Raw genomic sequence first — 23350 nt, 5'->3', positions numbered from 1 at the left:
TAAATACAAATCACTTCGAACAATTTAGCAAACAGTCAGTCCATAAATTTAGTCATAAACCCAAGCAAGTTATGCAGAAGTATAACAAGACAGAAATAAAAGTAGATTAAAAATTAAACCTGGTTTTTCATTTTAATTCAGAAGTATCATATACAAAATATATATATATATATATATATATATATATATATATATATATATATTAAGCTTTGTTTTTCTAACTTACAAACTTTTTTTTAGTTAGTTGATATAGATTCATTAACATATATTTCAAAAATCTTTGAAAATCAAAGTATTAAACTTCAAGAATGGTCGGGATAGCTCGGTTGGTAGAGCAGAGGACTGAAAATCCTCGTGTCACCCGTTCAAATATGGTTCCTGACACAAGATTCATTTGTATGAATATCTATCCCCCATATTTATTTTTAGATATATATATATATATATATATATATATATATATATATATATATATATATATATATATATATATATATAAAAGTTTGCTAGACTTTCAGAAAAAGTAACGTGATAATGTTTTAGAATTTAAATCAACTAATCCTGCATGGTTGATTCCACCCTAAGCAGGACTCGGCTAACCTGATTAAAGCGTAGATGCATCGTGAGGGAAATTGTAGTGACCATAAAACTGCAGGTTACTCATTCTTTCCTGTAAACTAATGTCGGGTACTCTGGATTCCACATGTTATTCTTCACATATTCTGCGAGTTCATCCTGCAATTCCCGTAAAAAGAAAAAATCCATAACTTGGAAGTTTTGATATATAAATACTTGCATTTAATGTTGGATGAGAATAAAAACTACTCTTACGATATAATAAGGGAACATTGATGCATTTGAAGAAAGTATAAAACAACTACGATGATTACCGAAAAACAATGAAAGCCAAAGAAATAAATGGTAAAAAGTAGAGTCAACTAAAACTCAGATCAGAACCTGTGGAACTTCAAGATCCTCAATAAAGACACATCAATCTCACATACACTAGTAAAGGTCCTATTTATTTTATCAGGAGGTAAGTCACATTTTCCCATCTTTTGTTACTAGAAAGTGGTAAATCAGAATGCAGACAAACCAATCTCACATACACTAGACAAGATAGTTACTGATTTATTTTCGTAACAAGTAAACCTAATCTGGCCAACAGTTAACAGTGCTGTCTGGACCCTGGCAAAGTGTGTTCTCATAAAAATTTAATTCCAACCACATTATACTATAGATTACAATGTTATGTCCTCGTACTAAGAAGTGTTAAATATTCCAAGCAAAAAAAACTTACCTCGCTAAGTTTCTTTAGCTCCCTAGCATCCATTCCATGATATCCTTCAGCTAGGTCCTCCTCCAACGCTTCTTTTATAACAGCTGCGGCTACCTTCTCTGTAATATCTCGAATTCTACAAAAATATGTATTAGTTTTGAGAAATATGCTGCTCATTTAGAACTATCTCTTATAGCCTACAAACAGCAAAGAAAATGCTCATTTATACCTGGATGTTGAAGGGAAAATAATCCCTTTGAGCACCTCCTCTTCACTCATATATGTAGCCAGACTTCAGTTTCCAATGATATTAGGCAGGGCAAAAAAAGAGTCAAAATCAAGGAAAGACCTCAACATTTAGGGATGAATAAGCTCATGCACGAATTAATAATTACTAATGATATGAAAAATGTTAGGATGCCTAAATCATTATTTCTAACGTAAGACTCAAGCTTGAAAAAGTAATCGTTTAAATCTCAAATTTAATCTGGCGGGGCTTCAAAAGACATAATATGCATATAAATCTTCTTTATCAATTGCTTCATCTTTGTCAGTCAAAGGGGACAAAACCTTTTGGTGTGGTGCTTTGATATTTTGAAAAATAATATACTCATTTATACAAAGAGGGGACACTGACATATGAGGAAGGAGAACAAAAGGTCGTACTTAAATTGTAAAAAATAAAACAGAGAACAAATGACATTTCAATGAAGCAAACAGAGAGCAAAAGACATTTTAATGAAGCAAAGCTACCCAATGCACATGGTGACTGAAAAGGAGTGAAAACCCTTTAAATCCCCTAAAATCATGTGTTTTACACTAAGTAAAAGCCAACTCTCAAAGTAGCTACTCATCCAAAGAAATCTCTTTAAATATGCAAGAATTATGTTCCACCAAAAGCATTGTAAGGGCAGCAGCACAAATTGTTCATTGTAACAAAAAATATGTACTTCTACAACTAGTAACGCTACTCATAAAAATTGGCAACATTGTCAAATATAATGCCAAACAAAGAATTTCATAAAGGAACAAATGTAAAAAGAAATGAGAAACTAATTCAACGCTAGCACCTCCACTCATAACATACATAGGAAGAGAAATGACCTCAACACGTCATTGGTGATATGATACAATTATATTAGAAATATGATTTGATTACATTAAATAGGAGATATATATGATTTGATTACATTAGATAGGGAGATATGATATGATTTGATAGGAAAACAATATCTTACCAAATATTTCTCCTCATTACATATTGATTTTGTTTCTCACTATTGTATCTTTCCTTTATTATAAATAAGAATACTCATGTATACACAACACAGAATTCATCATATTCTTTCTCAAAATGGTACCATCCTGCGTGTTTTTTCACTAATCCTTTTGAAGAATATTTGTACACTGTCGTATATAAACAGAACTTAACCTTAGAGGGTGCTTTTAGCTTCCAATGAGAATCATCTGAATGGAAGGTTTCTCTATTCCAAAGATGGTGTTAGAAATATGTAAACCATTCCCGTGCCTATACTCTTCAAACCACACGGTCTAGAGGTAGACCCTTTTTCTTCTAAATACAAGTTAAACTACGATGCAAGATTAGGTGGGCCATATATTATTCATACTTTAAGCCCAAAGAACTCTTACATGCAGGGTGCGTTGTTAAATAAAAACATTCATGTCAGTCATGTGTCTTCACTCAACATCATAAACGTAAGTGATGATTCATGAAATGGTGTGAGAAATCGTGCAGGCAGTAGAAAATAATTGTGGAACTATTTTCCTTGACTCCAAAACGAAACAATACATGGGTATTCAAAAGAAAACATAATCCTATTTAAAGAAATAAATCTCCTGAAATAAAGACTTTAAATGAGTAGAAAATCTACCAAATAAACTCCTAATCCCAATCCCCTAATTTTATGGATTCTTACAACTAAAACTATATTTATTATTTATTGCACACTCTCATTCATTACATTTAACTACATCACAACAGTTTGATGATCCCATTCTATTTGTGGACAAAATTTTTTTTTGACACTTTTCCCGCTTATAGCCCTTTTTCGAGTTGATGTAATTAATAATAGAAGTACTTTCCGAAATTAATAAATCTAGTAAAACATACCGCTCAGCCGCAGCTTGTAGCATGCCATCAGAGATTATACTAGCACCTGACAGAAGAGTTCCGAGACCAATGCTGGAACAAAAGAATATAATTAAAATAACACTAACTGTATATTGTGAAATATCATAGGAAACTGTGAATTGTAAACTAACCCCGGAAAGAGGTACATGTTGTTTCCCTGGTTGCAGTGGCCAATATGACCATTTCCTGCATGATTACAAGAAATTGTCTTTCTGAGTTCCCCTTAACTGAGACCAAGAGAAAGGATAACAAAAGATTTCTTTTTCTACCAAAAAATTACTTTACCAATATCAAACATACTTTATGCACGTTGTAGAACAAATATCAAATTTAGTAAGTTTAAATAAAGTACAAGGCTTGATTTAAACCCAAACAAACAAACTTATTCAAAATTTGAACAGTAATGAAAAGTTAGAAAAAGAAACGAAATCCTTGCCACCTAGGTTTGCTTATCGTCAAACTGTCATTCCCATCATAGTATTTCATCTCCCAACAAAAATACGTCCAATATTAGTTGGTTGAAAACTGGTAAATTCGGATACAAACCATTGAACAAAATCACAAACTTGGTGAATCAATTGAAGATGTAGTTGTGGATAGACAATCTTATTTAAAGGCTGGTTGAGAAATTGATCTACTTGTCACACACATAGCCAGTGCATGCATAATTCAAAGGAGACTCGTTTCAGGGTTGTTTATCACATTCTACAGTACATGAAAGTAACTCCTGGAAAAGGAATTCTATTTATAAAGGAAAATGAAATGCTCTTAGAAGCCTACACAATCGTTGATCATGCAGATTCCTAAAACACAGAAGAACTAGCTCTAGATATTGCATTTTTTTGGAGAAAATTTAGTTACTTGGAAAAGCAAGAAATAAAATGTTGTGACAAGATCAAGTGCCCAGGCATAGTTAGAGCCATGGCATTAGGGATTTGTGAAATACTATGGTTTTAGAAGACCTGAAGATTGATTGGAAGAAGCCTATGAGACTGTATTGTGATAACTAATCAACAGTAAATATTGCACATGATCGAGTGCAATGCATAGAACTAAGCATGTGTTGAAGTAGATAGACACTTCATCGTGAAGGAGAAACTGGATAATGGAACAATATGTATACCATTTGTATCCTTTTGAAATCAACTCAACGTTTCAATCTATTGTTGGCAAGTTGGGAATGGATGATATCCATTGACCAACTTGAGGGGAAGTGTTAGAATCCCTTGATTTATGCTGCAGTTAATATTTTCTTGTTCAGTTTTCATTGCATAATAAGGAGATTTAATTACATTCCATAATTAGAAGGATAATTAGGAGGAGGGTTAATAGGCTGACAGCATATTTTATATTTATTGTAGAGGATCACTGGTCCTGAATTGTAGGGATAGATTGTATCCATCCTAAATCAGGATTTCATTTATTAAGTCTTTGTATTCTTTTTAAGCGCAACTGCTCCTGTATGAATAATATCAGAAACAGTTTTTTTGACAGTTACAAAAAAGATTTCTCTCTAGCCTTTGGGTTAAATCTTTTTCCCCTTTTACTCTTTACATATACCCTTTTTAATCCTTACAGTAGGGACTAAAAGGGATAAAAGTGATATGCTAAGGGACTAAAAGGGATTAAACATGTTATGTGTGGGGACTAAAAGGAGATATTTTTATGTGTATAGAGTAAAAGAATTTTTTTTTTTTGGTGACTATAGGAACCAAATGAATAACTAAACAAACTAAATGTACACTTACTTTAAAATGAAAAAAAAAATTACCCATAATAATGGAGTTTAGCTCCCTATTCTTCAAAAAGAAAATAAAGGATATTGTTCCAATAACACTAGGAATTCTACTGCCAATATGAAAAGAGTTTAAAGACAATCATCTCGGTTCTTAAGTTTCCAGCAAGCAACAATCATACAGTTTTATTATCACTTTTGATGTTACCATGAGTAGATTATAAACATCTAATATATACATATTCTGCAAGGGATTCACAAACTTATACCAAGATCCACATTACTGAATGGACTTCCACTTGCAAAAATAATGTTGTCACCCAAAACAGAGAATGCTTCTTCAGCGGTGCATTCAGCTGTCAAAAAAATGAGGGAAGTGGCATACAAACTATTAAAATCCATGTTTTTCACTTTCATCACAAATATCAATTAGGGAAAAAAAAACATGTACCATTCTTTGTAGGATTCGACATAGCAAATATAGCTGGTCTCGTTGATGTTGAATCCTTGAGAGCTTCTAATACCTGAAGGATGTCCATCATTGGTAAATATAACAAACATTTATGTCTATGAAAGCAAGAAATAATTGGCCATTTTTCACTTGAAATTTTGTTCAGTTTATATAAAGAATACAAATGGTTGTGCTACTATGAAAGGGATGAAGATTTTAAAAGATAGTAAAAGGAACCAACTATTGGAGATCCCACATCAACTAGAGAAAAGGTGAGTTTACAGTATATAAGTGGGTGCAAACCTCACCTTACAAACTGATTTAGTGAGGTTGAGTTCGGCTCAAAATCCACTTCTTAACATGGTATCAGAGTCACGGGTTAAAGTCTATCCTAGCGAGATTTGTTGTTTATTCGGCCTAATGTGCCAACCATTATCAGGAGATTTGTTGTTTGTTAGGCCTATCATGCACCGACTATCGGGTCACTATCAGACCACTTATTAATGTTTAGCTCACAATCAAGAAGTATATACCTCAGCATGAAGGGGGGGTGTTGGGGATTTCAGATTGACTAAAGATAGGGTAAGTTTATAGTATACAAGTGAGTGCAAATCTCACCTTACAAGTCATTTTTATGTAGTTGAGTTAGGCTGAAAGTCTATTTCTTAACACCAATCAACATTGGCCAATAGATTGATGGAGGCAGCATAAAACATATCATGATTCTCCGTGAGTGGGGGATAGAACTTCCCCTTTCAAATTTCCTTCATTTTTCTATACAAACACAGGACAATAGAAAATGGATGCATAAATAATAGATTAGTAGGAAAAATATTCCCAATATCTATGTAGTAATTATGAAAAAATATTTGTAGAATCCTCCTATCTAATGTAACATATTTTTATTCCCTTATTTTAAAGGATTTGATTATTATAAATAAAGATGATGAGAGTGTAAATGGTTTGATTCTTATCAATAAAATAAACTTTTATTTTCTTACATAACTCAAGTTGGTATTAGAGAACCCAATTTTGGGAATCTTGATTCCATTGCCTCATTAACAAAAGCCACTGTCATTGTTTGCCTTCATCGTTGAGGTTAGTGGTGGGCTAGAAAGGTGTACCCCTCTCTGACGGACACAACATTGACGTATACATCATCACACGGTTGTTGTACACGACCACATGCCACCACTAGGATTGACAAGCGTAGCTCATGCGTCTTGCTTGGAAAGCTCAATCACCACCATAGTAGACAATGTTGTCCAGACCTCCTTTGCACATTCCAATGGGTGCGACATCTCTTTTGTTTGGTTTGGGTAGATCTTAATTTGTTGGTTCTCTTTGTTACGAATAACAGCAACAAGAGTTGAATCTCTATTACGACTTTGTTGTGTTTCTTCAATGCTTGATATGAAAGATTATAAAGAGGAACCTGGTCGTATGAGAACAATGACTAAATCCCCTACATCATATAACCTACCCGTGAAAGATAAAAGTACATTCAATACATTTGGCCCTTTGTCTCAAGGTGCTACCTAAATTACCTTGCGCTTAGGTTTAAGTGCTTTATCGAACGAAGCCATGAAAAGACCTACAATATCTCGATGGAATTGGCCAATCACCAAGGTCTTTCTCAATGGAGCTCTACTCATGAAACAGGGGTGGCGAAACCAAGGCTTTAAGTCCCTCTCAATGGGTAAATCAGGGTAGACCAGCAGTGTTAAAAGCTACTCCCAGCCATGTTCCCGCTCGGTTTCAAGTCTATTACGTAGCGACTGCCCCAAGTCCTCCGCCCAATGGATTCTTGATTCAAGCGCAACTGATCACATGACTCTATTTGCTAATTTCTTCAATTTATATGTCAAAAAGACTAGAGAATAACTCCCTACAACTGCAAATGGTAGGAGAGTACCCATATGCAAATCTAGGAATATAACTTTGGAATCATGTATTGTATTAAAAGATGTTTTCTATGTCGCATAACTGACCAATATGTTTTTATCTCTATAGAAAGGATTTGAACTATTTAGTAACTTTTTCTTTATTGTGTAATTCAAGACCTTGCCATGATATATGATTTTAATTGCTAAGGAGCAGCATGGAGTAGCATAGGTTGTATATGTTGGAATCCAAGAATAAAAAAAATACAAAGGTCAGAAACATGGGGTATTTCCCAAATATGCCTCCATCATAAAAGATTTGGACATCACTTATTCAACCTTATAAAATCATTCTTCAATAAATACTTTGTTAAGTCTTTCAAATGTAATATTTGTCAATTGTTAAATCATCACCGTGGATCTTATCTCATATTTGATAGAAGAGTAATTTTCCATTTGACTTGATTCACTCTAATGTTTGAGGACCTGTTTTTTGAATTTATTTATGAAAAAAAATGGTTTATTACTTTTATTGACAAATGTAGTTGTGTCATGCAGACATATATTATGAAAAGTAAATATGAAGCCTCTCACATATTTGTTAACTTTTTCTGTCTTGTCTAAAATATATTTGGAGAAAACATCAAAAGAATTAAGTTTGATGACATTAGTCCTAAGACTCCATTTTTTGTTTCCTATACTCCTCTAAAGCCAAGTCTACCTTGTCGAGTCCTTGGATGTTCTATTTTGTTCTCTCTCATAATCCTAATTGCATTAATTAAAATACTAAAGATTTAAAATTGTATTTATTAGTTATTCTTTTTGTGGAAAATAAGACTGATTTATTATTCTCAATCATAAAAAATACATTCTGATACTTTCTATTTGTAATAATCTAATTCTCCTAAAAAAGGAAATAGGGAAACTAGGAAAGTAAAATAAAGGAAAATAGAGAAACTAGGAAAGTAAAATAAAATAAAGATTATATATCTATTTCCTCTAATTAGGAAGATTCTAAAGATATTATCTCAAATTACAACACTTTTAATAGAAAATGGTACAAATGCTATCATCTTAAGAGATCTTGTCTTTATTACCATGGATGTTTACTTTCATGAAATAGAAATTTTCTTTTTGTTAGCCTAATGCTTTAGGGTGAGAAAATACTCAAAGCAGAGAAGTTCTTCTGCCTATCATTACCATATCTATCTGCAGAATACTCAAGATCCAAGTGATAGGAAGCCACTATAAATGGGATTAAAGTAATCCACAATGAGGAACAAGAAGACAAATACTTTGGAAAAAAAACATAAAGACAACCCACTTTGATGCTAGAGAAAGAAGAGTTTTTTGACTTTGAGGTGAGGAGCCTTGAAGGTAACAATGAGGAGATAAGTGTTCTTGAGAATTTACCCATCGTGGTCAAAAAGGAAAAAAGATTGCACGTTAAATATCCTATTTATTAATATTTTTGGACTTACAATGTAATATATTGAAGCTTTATTGTTGCCACGAAAATTCCTACCTCAATCCAAGAAGCCATGAGAAGTGAACATTGGACTTAAGCCATGAAAGAGGAAATGGATGCACTAGTAAGAAACTAAACATAAGGGATTGTTGACTGGTGAAGAGCCTAATGGCAATAAGGTGTAGATGGATATTTATTGTGAAACATAAGGCAAATGGGTTAGTAGACAAGTATGAAGCTAGATTGGTTGCAAAATGGTCGTTGCAAAGATGAATACAGATTGAGTTATTCCTACTTTAGAAGCTCATTTTGGGTGGGACCTACATCAGTTGCATGTGAAGAATGTCTTTCTTCATGGAGCTTTAGAAGAAGAAATGTATATTGAAATTACACCCAAAATGGAAACTCACATTGGAAGGAATAAGGTATACCTCTTAAAAAGGGCCTTATATGGTCTTAAACAATCTCCAAGAATATGGTTTGGGAGATTTACAAAAGCAATGGTTTCCTTGGGATGTAACCAAAGGAAGGAGATCATATTTTATTCATAAAGCACTCTCTTACAGGTAAACTTACACCACTATTGGTCTATGCAGATGACTTGATTATTAGAGGAGATGATGAAATAGACAAATTGGCTCTCAAAGAAAAAATGGCTACCCAATTTGAAATGAAAGACCTAGCAGAACTAAAGTATTTCATTAGAATAGAGGTTGCTTATTCAGAAAATGATTTTCATATCCCAAAGAAGATATGTATTTGATGTCCTTAAAGACACAAGTAAAAGTTGGGATGTGGAGCCTCACAAGTTCCTTTTGGACAAAAGAATTAAATTGAAAGTGAAGAGAGAGCTCTATTGAAGAAAAAACCCAATATAAAAAATTGGTAGCAAAACTTATTTATTTATCATGTATGAAACCAAACATTGCTTATGTGATTAGTGTGCTAAGTCAATCTGTGCATGATTCCAGGAAAAGACAAATGAAAGCAGTTGACACAAATTTTCAATACTTGAAGACAAGCCCATGAAAGAGGTAACTCTTAAGAAAAAAAGACACTTTGTCCTTGAAGATTTATGTTGGCGTATCCTATGCAAGTTACGTACTTATAAACAATATAGCTCTAGGTACTGTACGTTCCTTGGAGAAAGTTGGTGATCTGGAGAACAGAAAAAAAAGAAGATAGTCTTGTTATAGTGCAGAAACTGAATTTTGGGTCCTTGCTCAAGGTTTGTATGAAGGACTATGGATGAAGATCATACTTGATGACCTCAACTATACTATAACAACGACCACAAACATTGCCTATGATTCAGTCTAACATGATAAGACCAACCATTGAAATTGACAACTATTTTATCAAAGATAATCCTGACAGGGCCTGGTAGTTACAACCCATGATCCTATAGGTTTTCAGATGGTGAAGATTTTCACTAAGGAACTTCCTCAAGGCACATTCTAGGATCTTTTAGGCATGTTCAAAATACTTAATATTCATTTACGAACTAATGGAATAGTGTTGTAAATTATTAGGATAAAAGTATTCTCGATGTCTTCAAAATCTTCGTACTCATTTCAACATATTTTTATCCTCTTATATTAAAGGATTTCATTATTATAAATATGGATGATGGGAATGTAATTGGTACTATTGTTATCAATAAAGTAATTCTTTATTTTTTTATATAGTTCAAGTATTGATAGATGCCATATTAATTCAACAATCTTAATGAAATAAGCATGCAATGAATAATGAAATCAAAGCTTCAGATTGTATACCTCCTTTGAAAACAATCCTCCAACAGCTGATAATCCTAGGAGGACATCGGGCTTCACTTGCTTGACCTGTTACCAAAGTTCGGTAAGAATCTAAGAAGCAAGCAATTTTCAAATACTATAACAAGAATTATAGTGGACTATAAAATACTAAACTAGGAGACCCTAATAGATAAAATGAGAGACTAGAGAGTTTTGTTATATTAATGTTTCTATATATTATGCTGTGTTTATATCATACACAATCCCAGAATATTTTTTAAATTCATCCGTGTCCTTTATTCAAGAAAGAAAAACTTCACAGCTGTAAAAACTGTTTGTTATGTGTGTGCAATTTTCTGTAAATATATGTAAGAGAAGACATAGAAACTTATATTAGGAGTTGAGCTTAGCATTATAGACAACAGAAAAGAGAGTCCACTCATGAGTTTCATTAAGTTTATATTCAAATGCTAAGAATATGTCCTGGAAAATCGGATAATAATAGTGGAAGAAATAACTGTATTTTTTTAAAATTTTGATTTTTCCTGTATGATGGCTTTTATAATTCATATTAGCCTCTCTAATGCAATATTCTCACAAACCACTTCCTCAAGGCTTGCTCCTTCTCTCAGTCCTTGGCGCTCCATTTCTTTCAAATTTCTTGCAAAAGGAAGGGCATCTGGATCAATATTTTCACGTCCTTCAGAGATTAATCCCTATATTTGCAAAATCAATAAGAAAATTGAATATCAAATGATCAAAATATATCATTAGAGCAGCATAAAATCTACCTTCATGCAATGAATTTGACAGTCACCACAAATTACAAAAACAAGCAATTATATTATACATAAAAATAAAGCCATAAGAAATCTATTTTTACTTGAAACTGTTGTGGTTCATAAAAACGGTTAGTGGATGATAATTGATGAAGTTCATATTGAGGTCAAATAGTGAATGATGGACATGCCAAAAATCTGAACAAGGACAATTCGTTAAAAGAATGGAAGCCTTTTCATTGTAGTGAAAATGTATAACAAAATTCATACATTGACAATAACATTGTTGTTAGTACGACTTTACAGCACAAAATAGTTATCGAGAAGCATATAATTGACAACAAAAGCAGGTTCAAAGGCCATGTATATGACAAATCAACATAAGCATTTATGCACCACCAGAAAGAGAAAGAAGTGGAGCTAAATTCGATGATTGAAGATCAAATTCAACAGTGATTTGAAACAGTGTCCCAGCTGAGCATTTCAACAATGATTTTAAACAGTACAATAGATGCACAAAATTAGATAGAATCCGTTACCAATAACAATCACAAATCAATGATAGATCATCTATTTTTTATTATTAGAGTATGTACTTAGTTATATATTGTGTATGTAAATATTGCTTGTACATAGACTAACAACTCTATCGTGTATTAATTAAATGAAGTCGTTGGTTACTATCAACAGCTCTCTCCCTTGTTGGAGCTTAGCTATAAATACACTTGTTATTCTTCATCTTTTACAAGTTAATGAAATCTACACAATTCAGTTTGTAACAAAATTCTCTCTGAGTTTCTCTCACATTGATAAACTACTGGTGATGCAGAGTCCAAAGAACGGTTCCTTATCCATCCAGGCAACTTACTAACTCATCCATTTACACATAGTATGACGATTTATAAATTATGATGTTTAATAAAGGGTTAAGAATTATGTTCTAAGTTATATGGCCTAATTTCTCAAACCGTTTATCATAAATTGCGGCTATAGTTGTAATGATAAAGGCATATGGATATATAAGGGATAAGAAGTCTTTGAAAATCTATGATACAAGTATTGTGAATTATATGCACAAACAAATTTTTATTAAAAAAATTAAACAATGTAGATTCATATACAAAATTATTAGTTAAACAGAATTAAATGTTTTTTCTGTTTGAGTTCAATCTATTTTTCCATACTATGAGTTCAAATCTTATTTTGTGTAGTTTCAAAAATTTTAAAAACATTTTTTATCATTTCTGTCAATGCTTTTCACACACTGCTGCTGTGAAACACAAAACCCAGAAATACTTATGTATGCAATAAAATTCGAAATGCATAAGTTATGCTTTCCATGAAAAATAAGATTTAATTACTACAAAAGACTAAAACGCATCTAATAAGGACATCAATGTCATGATAAACAGTACCTTTGCATCAACAACCCAAAACTGACTTTTTGCACTCTTAAAAGCTATTTCATTATTTCCCAACATTCTTGCCATTGTTTTTCTGGCTGCATTAAGAACCCCAATTCCAGCACTGCAGTATTAAAAATATAACCAAATTACCAACAAAAGCCTTGGATATGAATGTCCTACTTCAAAAGGATTTAGCTATATGAGAGAAAAGATCATTATTGAATTAAATAATTTGAAACAGTACATAAGCATAGCATATATATAGAGAGAGAAAAGATCTTTTGAAGCGAGTCTTTTGAATCTCTTGAGACATCTTTTGTCCCTTTCATACAAGAACCGCTTCATACTGCTCTTAGTACTCCTGATACTTCTCGTGTCGCCTATCGTATGAATATCCCTGAAGTTGCTCCTAATAAAGGCATCTTTGTTCCGAGCTAGGGTCAATTCTAGAAATTAGTTGTTTTTGAAGCTGCTCCTAACAAGAGGATCTCTTTCCCGAGTCAGGGAAAACTCTAGAAATTAGTCGTCCATAGAATTTCTTCCATATAAAATGTTAGAGGAGACAAAAGCAACATAACATGATCCAAGAACAGCACCAATTATCTAACTTGGGGTAAGTGTTCCTTCTTTTCTTCTGACACCCTTGAACCTTTGGAAAATTCCATGAATAATAATTGTGAACCTAACCTTAATGACTTACCCATTGCTTTGAGAAAAAGAAGTCGGTCTTGTACCATGTGTCCTATTTCTCATTTTGTAACTACTAAAAACCTATCTATGCAGCACCATAAAATCCTCTCTGCCATTGATTCAATTAGAGTCCTACTACAGTTCAAGAAGCATTGAAGGATAAGAATTGGGTTCAAGCCATGACTGAAGAGATGAGTGCCTTAGAAAAAAAAATCTAACATGGGATATTGTTAATAGGCCACTGGACAAAAAGGCAAGATGATGCAAATGGGTGTATAATGTAAAGTATAAATCTGATGGCACATTAGAAAGTTACAAAGCAAGGTTAGTTGCTAAAGGATTTACTTAGACTTAAGGTGTTGATTATGAGGAAACATTTGGGGTGATGCTATTCTTACTACATATTATCTTATTATTCACATGCCATCTTTGGTTTTAAATAACAAAAATCCTCATTCTATTTTATTTCCTCATGCACCTCTACATCCCCTACCTAATAAAGTTTTTTGGTCTACATTTTTGTTCATAATTTTAGTCATGGTCTTGATAAGTTATCTCTTAGATCACACAAATGTATTTTTTTAAGATTTACTCGACCACATAAAGGATATAAGTGTTTCTCTCCTCTTAATCGCTATTTTATTTTTGCAGATATCAAAAATGTTTTCCTCAATAGAGATTTGCAGGAAGAAATTTATATGGAATAACCTCCAGAATTTGTTGCTCAAGGGGAGTCTTTTGGATTTGTATGTTGTATTCACAAATCTTTGTATGACCTGAAACGGTCTTCTAGGGCCTAGTGAGGCAAATTTATAGCGCAATTCAACAATTTGGTATGACTTTCGATATGTCTATTTGATAGTATATGTTGATGACATTGTTCTTAAAGGCAGTGACCACCATGGCATCTCTTAGATGAAACAACACCTTTGCCACCGTTTTCAAACAAAAGATCTCAGGAAACTCATATACTTCTTGGGTATTGAGGTAGCACAATCCAACAATGGTATTGTTATATCTCAAAAGAACTATGCATTGGATATTTTAGAGGAAAATGGGTTGATGAATTCAAAACACGTTGGCACACCCATGGATCCTAATACCAAACTCCAACCAAATCAGGGGGAGCTTATTTCAGATCCTGTGCAGTAAAGAAGATTGGTTGGAAAATTAAATTACCTTACAATTCCTTTGTAGTCAGTGTGGTCAGCCAATTTCTCAACTCCCCAAGTGAAGATAATTGGAATGCAGTCATCTATATATTAAAGTACATTAAAGGATCTCCTCAAAAAGGTTTGTTATATGGTTCCAATAACCGTACAAAAGTTATTTGCTAAAGAGTAAGAAATAAAGTGTTGTGGCAAGATATAGTGTGCTGAAGGAGAATATAGAGCTATGCCCTCATCCACTTGTGAACTTGTTTAGTTAAAACAATTGCTTAGAGAGTTACAATTTGAAGATGTCACTCAAATGACACTTATATGTGAGAATAAGGCGGCTCTTCATATAAGTTTTAATCTTGTCTTTCATGAAAGGTCCAAACACATTGAGATTGATTGTCATTTCATTCGGGAAAAGATTGTATCTGGAGACATCAAGACTGAGTTCACTTAAGTCAAATGATCAGTTAGCAGATATTTTCATTAGGTCTTTAAGCGGACTGAGAATTAATTATATTTGTAACAAACTTGGTACATTCGATTTATCTCACAATTTAGGGTAGAATAATTGATATATTAAATTACGCTGAGAATACAATTCATATATACAAGGGTAAAAAGCTACTTTATGAAGTATAATAATAGTACCTAGACAACCAGATCCCTATGATTCAGGGATATTCCCATCATACACTATAATTTTAATCTACTAAATAAGGAAACAATACAACTAATAAAATATACATTCTAATAGAAATAATACAGCTAATAAAACAGATTCTAACACTCTCCCTCAAGTTGATGAATAGGCATTTCCATTCCAACCTTTGAAACAATCCTGTCAAAGTTGTTGTTGATCAGCCCCTTCGTTAGAATATCTACAAGGTTGTCCTATGAGGAGACATGGAGAGCATATCAAACCACTGTCTAACTTTTCATTGATAAAATGTCTGTCAACCTCAAAATGTTTGGTTCTATCATGCTACACTGGATTATGAGCTATGCTAATAATAAATTTGTTATCACAATAAAGTCTCAATGGTTCATCCGATTTTATTCTTAAGTCTTCCAAGATGATCTTCAGCCAGAGTAGTTCACATATCCCTTGTGTCGTTGCCCTGAACTCTACTTCAACATTGGATCTAGCTACCACACTTTGTTTTTTACTCTTCCAAGTCATAAGATTCCCTCAGAGGAAAGTGCAATATCTCATTGTTGATCTCCTAGCCACAATTAACCCTGCATAGTCTGAATCTGTATATTCCAGACTTACATTCCCATTTCGTTCGAACAAAATTCCCCTGCCTGGGGTCCCTTTCAAATATTGCATAATTCTTAGTGCAGCTTGTAAGTGAACCTCCTTCGCTTGGTGCATAAACTAGCTAACTAGACTCATAGCGAATGAAACACCATGTCTAGTGTGAGATAAATATATCAGTGTACCAACTAGCCTATGATATATTTTCTTGTCAACTGTAGTATCCCCTTTTGCGTTTCCAGTTTCAAGTTTGGATCAATTGATGTACTTGCAAGATTGCAGGTTGTCTTACTAGTCTCTTTCAACAAATCAATGATGTATTTCTGTTGAGATATTAATATTCCCTTTTCAGAATGGACCACTTCAATTCCCACAAAATACTTCAATTTTCACATTTTCAAGTGACAGAATATATCAATTATGATATTTTTCTAAATACTCTAGCATACCTTTCACATTTCAATATATATCTGAATAATTTGGTGAGCAGAAAACTTTTAGATTAAATCATAAATGGTCATCCTTTCACATGACAGACTAACCTTCCAGCACCAGCAACAACAATCTTCTGCTTTGGAAAGTCAATCATTGGTCTTCCTTGTGCCCTTACAGCACCTAAAAGTCCAGCAATTGCAACACCGGCTGTTCCCTGCATGGAGAAATTTGCGCATTAAGAAAATGAAACAATCATGATAGGGAAATGATATTATGAGGTGTCTAAGGCCCACATAAAGTAGTATGATACTTGGTAGAGCATTTAAGTTTGGTCCTACCCCCTTAACAGCTATCTTTTCAGGGAGAGTTCTCCTTGTTACATATCAAATCATCATAGTGCTTTAAAATATACTAAAGGACCATCATCTACAAAAATTTGAAATTATGGTATAATTCATCAACAATCTAATAGATCACAATAGATTTCATTTGCCAAAACAAGCTGCAGCAAGCCTATACCTAAAATACAGGCCAGTGTGTAAAACATCAAGTTTTGTTACTAAATTGTTTGGTCTGTAGACAATTCTATTGATATCTTCTAGGTATCCCTTGGACACTTTCTCCTAGGTAAGGTAAACAGATGGACCACACTTTCCTGTCCAGAGTGGATCCCAAAAGGGTTCTAAGATTCAAGTGATAAATGGCCTGTCAACTTATTGAGACTCTCTAGTTTTCTCATCTGAGTTTAAATCATTCTTAAACCTGAGTTAAGTACTTCATAGAATAATTGTGACTTTGTTAATGTAAATATTGTGTCACCTTAGAACATTTTTTCTTACCTGGCACATCTTACAGTTTTACTAAAATCTTGGAGTTAGGGTATATGATAAAAAGAAAGTTCTATTTATCTTATCATTTCGTTTATTTTATTTTTCCATATATATGGATATAACATAACCACAAGTATGTATATATATATATATATATCTACAACAACAAAAGATTTATCTCACTAGGTGAGGTTGGCAACACGGATCACACAAGATCATTCAACTTGGTTAAAGATGAATCTTCAAAGATAATTCATCATGAGATACTTGTTAACATCCTTCAACATCTACTCTCTCACTAGAGCTTCCATTTCAATGACCTTTGTATGTATCTTTTTTTTTATCACCGACCCTTGTATGTATCTAAACAACCTTAACTAACTTTTTGTCATCTTTTCTTCAATCATCATTACATCAATACCTCCATGTACACACAGTTTATATCCTATTATTTCTTGTGTGACCACACATTCATCTTAGCATTCTCAATTTTTCTGCTCTCACTTTTTGTCTCTTCTTCCTTTAAAAGCCCAAATCCACTATCATAGAGTATAATAAGATAAATAGCAATACATTAAAACTTGCCTTTAAGCTTGTTACGTAATTTGCAATCACAAATAGCCCTTGATGCCTTCCTCTATTTTAGTCATCATGCTTATATTCTCTTGGACATCCTCAATAAGTTTTCCATCATTCTGTGATATTGTCCCCAATATTTAAACTTCAGAAACTTATGGCTTGACATATTGCAATCACAGATAACCCTCAATGCCTTCTTTTATTTTAGCCATTATGCTCGCATCATAAATGTGACATCCTAATTAATTTATCCATTATTTTGTAGTTATATTCCCAAATATTTAAACTTAGAAACCTATGATATGACATTTACTCCCATTTTTAATTCCAAGTCATATTCCTCTTGTCTCTTGCCAAAATTGCATATATTGTCTCATTCCTATTTATGTGAAACCCTTTGTTTTCAAAGTCTATCTCCTAAGCTCAAGTTCAAAGGTACCTGGTTGTCCTTTATTCCTCAATAAAAAATTTATCGTCCCAAAAAAGCTTGCAGCTAGGGATAATCTTCTGTATGTCCCTCGTATGTGCATAAGACTAGATTAAACAAATAAAAACGTATGTTAAGCCTTAGCGTACTGATAGATATACATCTAATTTAGATAATATCATAAAAAAGCAGCTGCCTCTTTACTCTGTGTTATGTATTCTTTTGTTTTGAAAATATTATCAATGGTTTTAAGAAATTTTAATGCATTAATGAAATACTTTTATAATCACATTTATTAGAAGTGAAAAGTGTTTCAGAAACATCATACACAAAATTCTCAAGTACAATTAAGAATTAACAATATTTTCTAAGATCACTATACAAAAGAAAACCTACCTGTACATCATCATTGAACATTCTGTAGGTATTTCTGTACCTCTGTAATAACTTAAATGCCCATTTGCTTTGGAAATCTTCAAACTGTGCTGGCACAAAAATTTAATAGCCTTGTAAAAAAATTAGCACTGTGAATAAAATGTAAAAATAAAACATGTTGCTATTTTTATTTTAAACTTTATTGTGAATACCTGCACAATTACATTTGGCCAGCGCGTAAAGACAGCCTCCATAAATTCATCAACAACAGCCAGATAGTCATCACCATCAAGACGATGTTGCTGCAATCCCAGATCTTATAAAAGAAAAAACCAATCATGTTCCGTAGAGTCAACTCAACTCAGTTTATTTAGAAAGTTTAAGATGAGAGTTGATATTATACACATTGTCAGCAATCACAATTTATTATTCCATATTTAGCATATTATAATTAAAGTGTATAATGCAAATATGCCTAAATAATAAGTATCTGATTACATTTCGTGTTGTTATTATATTTTCAAATTAGTTTTCCAATCTTGCTATATCTATCTATCTATCTATCTATATATATATATATATATATATATATATATATGTGTGTGTGTGTGTGTGTGTTAAGAAGTGGATTTTAAGCCTAACTCAACCCTAAAAAACCAGCTTGTAAAGTGAGGTTTGCACCCACTTACATACTTTAAATTAATCTTATCTCTAGTCGATGTGGGACTTCCAACACACTCCTCTCACGCCGAGGTATATACATCTCCAGCGTGAGACTAGAGATTAATGGGTGGTCCGATAACTCCCCGATAGCGGGTGGAACAACATATCCAACAAACAAATATCGCTAGGATAGGCTCTAACCTGACTCTGATACCATGTTAAGAAGTGGACTTTAAGCCTAACCCAACCCCACAAAACTGGCTTGTAAAGTGAAGTTTGCACCCATCTATATACTTTAAATTAGTCTTATCTCTAGTCGATATGGGACTTTCAATAATATATATATATATATATATATATATATATATATATTTGATGTACTCTTAGCAAAACAATAATTATTAGAGTGGGCTTTTCAGGAGCTTTCTGTTTTTCCTTTTTTATGTTGATCTATTGTCCCTTAAATAGGGTAATATGTGTATTAGGAAAGGTGAGCAGTAATAATAAAAATATTTTCAGTTTCTCTCCTAATTTTAAGTTAGTATCAGAGTCATGATTAGAGCCTATCATAGCGATATTTCTTGTTTGTTGGGCATGTTGTTCCACCCGTTATCGGACCACCCATTAAAAATGTCTAATCCCACGCTCGAGATGTATATACCTTGGCGTGAGGGGGTGTGTTGGAAGTCCCACATCGACTAGAGATAAGGTCAATTCATAGTTTATAAGTGGGTGCAAACCTCACCCTACAAGCCGGTTTTGTAGAGTTGAGTTAGGCTTAAAGTACACTATATATATATATATATATATATATATATATATATATATATATTTGATGTACTCTTAGCAAAACAATAATTATATCTACCCTAATATTTGAGATGGTGTCGTGTATGGGAGTCACCTCTGACTCCACATTCTTGTTAAGAAGTGGACTTTAAACCTAAAGCAACCCCAGAAAATCGGCTTGTGATATGAGGTTTGTACCCACTTATATATTGTAAATTGGTCTTATCTCTAATTGATGTAGAACTTCCAAATGGAAAAAAACCAGTAGGGTGTAAGAGGGTATAATATAAAATACATGGCTGATGGGTCCATTGAGAGGTACAAAGCAAGGTTAGTAGCTAAGGGATTCACACAAACCTATGGAGTGGATTACATGGAAACCTTTGCTCCAGTTGCAAAAATGAACACAGTTAGGGTGTAAGAGGGTATACTATAAAATACATGGCTGATGGGTCCATTGAGAGGTACAAAGCAAGGTTAGTAGCTAAGGGATTCACACAAACCTATGGAGTGGATTACATGGAAACCTTTGCTCCAGTTGCAAAAATGAACACAGTTAGGGTGATATTATCCCTAGCGACTAATTGTGGTTGGAACTTGCAACAATTTGATGTTAAAAATGTTCATTAAACACTTTAAGTCAAGGGGAGTAACAATGTTACTGGTTTATGTGGATGATATTATAGTGACAGGTGATGATGATGAGGAGCAAAAGTTGTTAGGCCAACATCTAGCTGAGGAATTTGAAATTCAGACCTTGGAAAAATTGAAGTACTTTTTGGGAATTGATTTGGCTCATTCTAAAAAGAGAATATTCATATCTCAACAGAAATACATCACTGATTTGTTGAAAGAAACTGGTAAGACAGCATGCAAGCCTACAAGTACACCAATTGATCCTAGCATGAAATTGGGAAATGCAGAAGAAGAAATTGCAGTTGACAAGGAAATGTATTAAAGCTAGTTGGTAGACTGATTTATTTATCTCACATTAGACCTAATGTTGCATTCGCCATGAGTCTAGTTAGCCAATTCATGCACCAACCAAAGGGGGTTCACTTACATGCTGTACTAAGAATTGTACACTATTTGAAAGGAACCCCAGACAAGGGAATTTTGTTTGAACGAAATGGGAATGTAAGTCTGGAAGCATATACAAATGCAGACTATGTAGGGTCAATTGTGGATAGGAGGTCAACTACGGGATATTGCACTTTCCTTGGAGGGAACCTTGTGACTTGGAAGAGTAAAAAAACAAAGTGTGGTAGCCAGATCCAGTGTTGAAGCAGAATTCAGGCAATGGCATAAGGGATATGTGAACTACTTTGGCTGAAGATCATCTTGTCAAAATCACTGTTTTTTATTAGTTATATATTTTCCTTATTTAACAAATTATAATTATTGTGAATAATGGAGATATCCCTGAATCATAGGGATCTGGTTGTCTAAGAGTTATTATTATGCTTCCTAAAATAGCTTCCTAGACTTGTATATATGGATTGAATTCTCAGCATAATAAATATAAGATTCTACCCTAAATTATGAGACTTTCTAATATAGAATTGCTAATAAAGAGCTAGTTCTTTTCTATCACATATATACTCCTAAATCTAACAATTAATTAACTCCAATCTATTAATGAGTCCGTTATTAACTAATTTGGATCCCAATTGTCATCACATGGACAATATTTTAATGCAATGATGTGACTTCTATATAAGTCCCATACAACACTACCATTGAGTGAATGTAGAGCTATCACTACTTACATAAGGGATCTTCAAGTAACTTCTCATTGTTAGTACCAACATCAATCATCACGGGAAGTACCTATTGTAAGAAGAAAAAAAGGTTTCTCATAAGTGTTCAGTCATGTACTATCACAATGTCGAAAAATGGTGTAATACATAGTATTGTTCCCAAGGAAATAGAAACATAATTATTAGAAGACAAGCCAGCCAAGCAAGAAAAAAACAGTTTCAAGACAGAATAAAATGCGAAAGAAATGCTACCAGAAGCCATGACAAAATTATTGTTCAATCAAGCACAAAATAATAATACTCCAATGGAAGAACCATTTACTAGAATTTGTTATGTTAAGGCATAGCCAATAGACAAGAATTTGAGGATCAAAAAGTTAGTGGCCCATTACAGCTATTTAAGTACAATTGATCACAGCATTTACCATACAAAAACTGAGATATCACCGTTGTCAAAAACATGAGTAAGGAAATAATAAAACATTGAATAACAATGTACCCTTTGAGGATTTATCCCAGCAGCAGCAACATATAGATCAAGCTTCCCAATGGCAATTCCAATTCCTTGAACTCCAAGATCTCCAAGTCCCAGGATTCTGCTCCCATCAGTTACTACAATCATATCAACCTGAAAAAAATATCAAATGACACTTAAACAAATTAGTCTCTGACTAAAGTCCTAAATTGGAAACAAATCCAATAAAAGGTGAAAATGTCACATTGTCAAGCATATTCAAGTGTTCACAACGATATTAGTCATTCAATATTATTAAAAAAATAAATTGGTACATGTATCTATTATATATCAAAATCTCGCAATTAGCACATGAAAAAAAATAGGAACTAACAGTTATACTTCAGTACATTATTTAACAATATTTTTGTCTAGCAAAAAACATTAATACAAATTCTCTCAATAATTCCCTCTTTCACAATATAAAGCAACACTGCAACAACAAGATAAACATTTAAAATCCATTAATACAAATTGGTGAAGTATTGACATTTAGGATACAGAAATAATAGATAGTTAACAACCTGCTCAGCTGGCCAGTTATACACCATAGACATCATTTCACCACGATCCTCGGCACTGAAATACATTCCTCTCGGTCTTCTAAATAGTCCACTATAGTTCTGACATACAAGGCCCACTGTTGGAGTGTACACTACAGGTGCATATTCCTCTATTTTGGCAATCAAAACCTAACAATACAAGAAATGTCATTGAAAATTACATAGTTATCTGAGGGGAGGCGAGAGATAGAATAAGTTTTATTTTCCATGGCATGAGCTGAAGCAAATATACAATAAAAATTGTGGTTACAAAAAGGAAGTATGATGTGGTATAAAACTCTTACTCATCATAAGTTATGTGAATTCCAACAAAAATACTAGTTTTCACACGAATGTAGTCCTAATATCTACATATTTCAAATTTCTTTATATATATAATTCATTAATTGATATCAAT

General features: G+C 33.1%; 1 protein-coding gene across 3 annotated transcripts in view; it reads right to left on the bottom strand.

Annotated features, from left to right (window-relative positions):
* Positions 1 to 264: 264 nt before the first annotated feature.
* LOC108347668 (NAD-dependent malic enzyme 1, mitochondrial) overlaps positions 265 to 23350 on the bottom strand; it is a 32118-nt gene continuing 9032 nt past the window's right edge. For 2 of the 3 annotated variants that reach the window (XM_017587062.2, XM_052868502.1), the window contains 16 exons: positions 22915 to 23082; positions 22376 to 22504; positions 21886 to 21946; positions 18877 to 18980; positions 18686 to 18769; positions 16561 to 16667; positions 12920 to 13031; positions 11328 to 11441; positions 10747 to 10812; positions 5618 to 5690; positions 5436 to 5522; positions 3563 to 3617; positions 3411 to 3482; positions 1509 to 1571; positions 1301 to 1415; positions 520 to 735 (listed from right to left, as the gene is read on the bottom strand). In XM_017587062.2, coding sequence (XP_017442551.1) covers positions 661 to 735; positions 1301 to 1415; positions 1509 to 1571; positions 3411 to 3482; positions 3563 to 3617; positions 5436 to 5522; positions 5618 to 5690; positions 10747 to 10812; positions 11328 to 11441; positions 12920 to 13031; positions 16561 to 16667; positions 18686 to 18769; positions 18877 to 18980; positions 21886 to 21946; positions 22376 to 22504; positions 22915 to 23082 — 1485 coding nt within the window. In that variant the 3' untranslated portion in view covers positions 520 to 660. Of the gene's footprint in view, positions 379 to 519; positions 736 to 1300; positions 1416 to 1508; positions 1572 to 3410; positions 3483 to 3562; positions 3618 to 5435; positions 5523 to 5617; positions 5691 to 10746; positions 10813 to 11327; positions 11442 to 12919; positions 13032 to 16560; positions 16668 to 18685; positions 18770 to 18876; positions 18981 to 21885; positions 21947 to 22375; positions 22505 to 22914; positions 23083 to 23350 lie in introns of those variants that run through there. The other variant, XR_008245296.1, reaches the window with a different exon arrangement.

This window comes from Vigna angularis, chromosome 9, assembly GCF_016808095.1.
Source record: "Vigna angularis cultivar LongXiaoDou No.4 chromosome 9, ASM1680809v1, whole genome shotgun sequence".
NCBI classification, from domain to species: Eukaryota; Viridiplantae; Streptophyta; class Magnoliopsida; order Fabales; family Fabaceae; genus Vigna; species Vigna angularis.
This window is presented reverse-complemented; position numbering and strand designations above follow the sequence as displayed.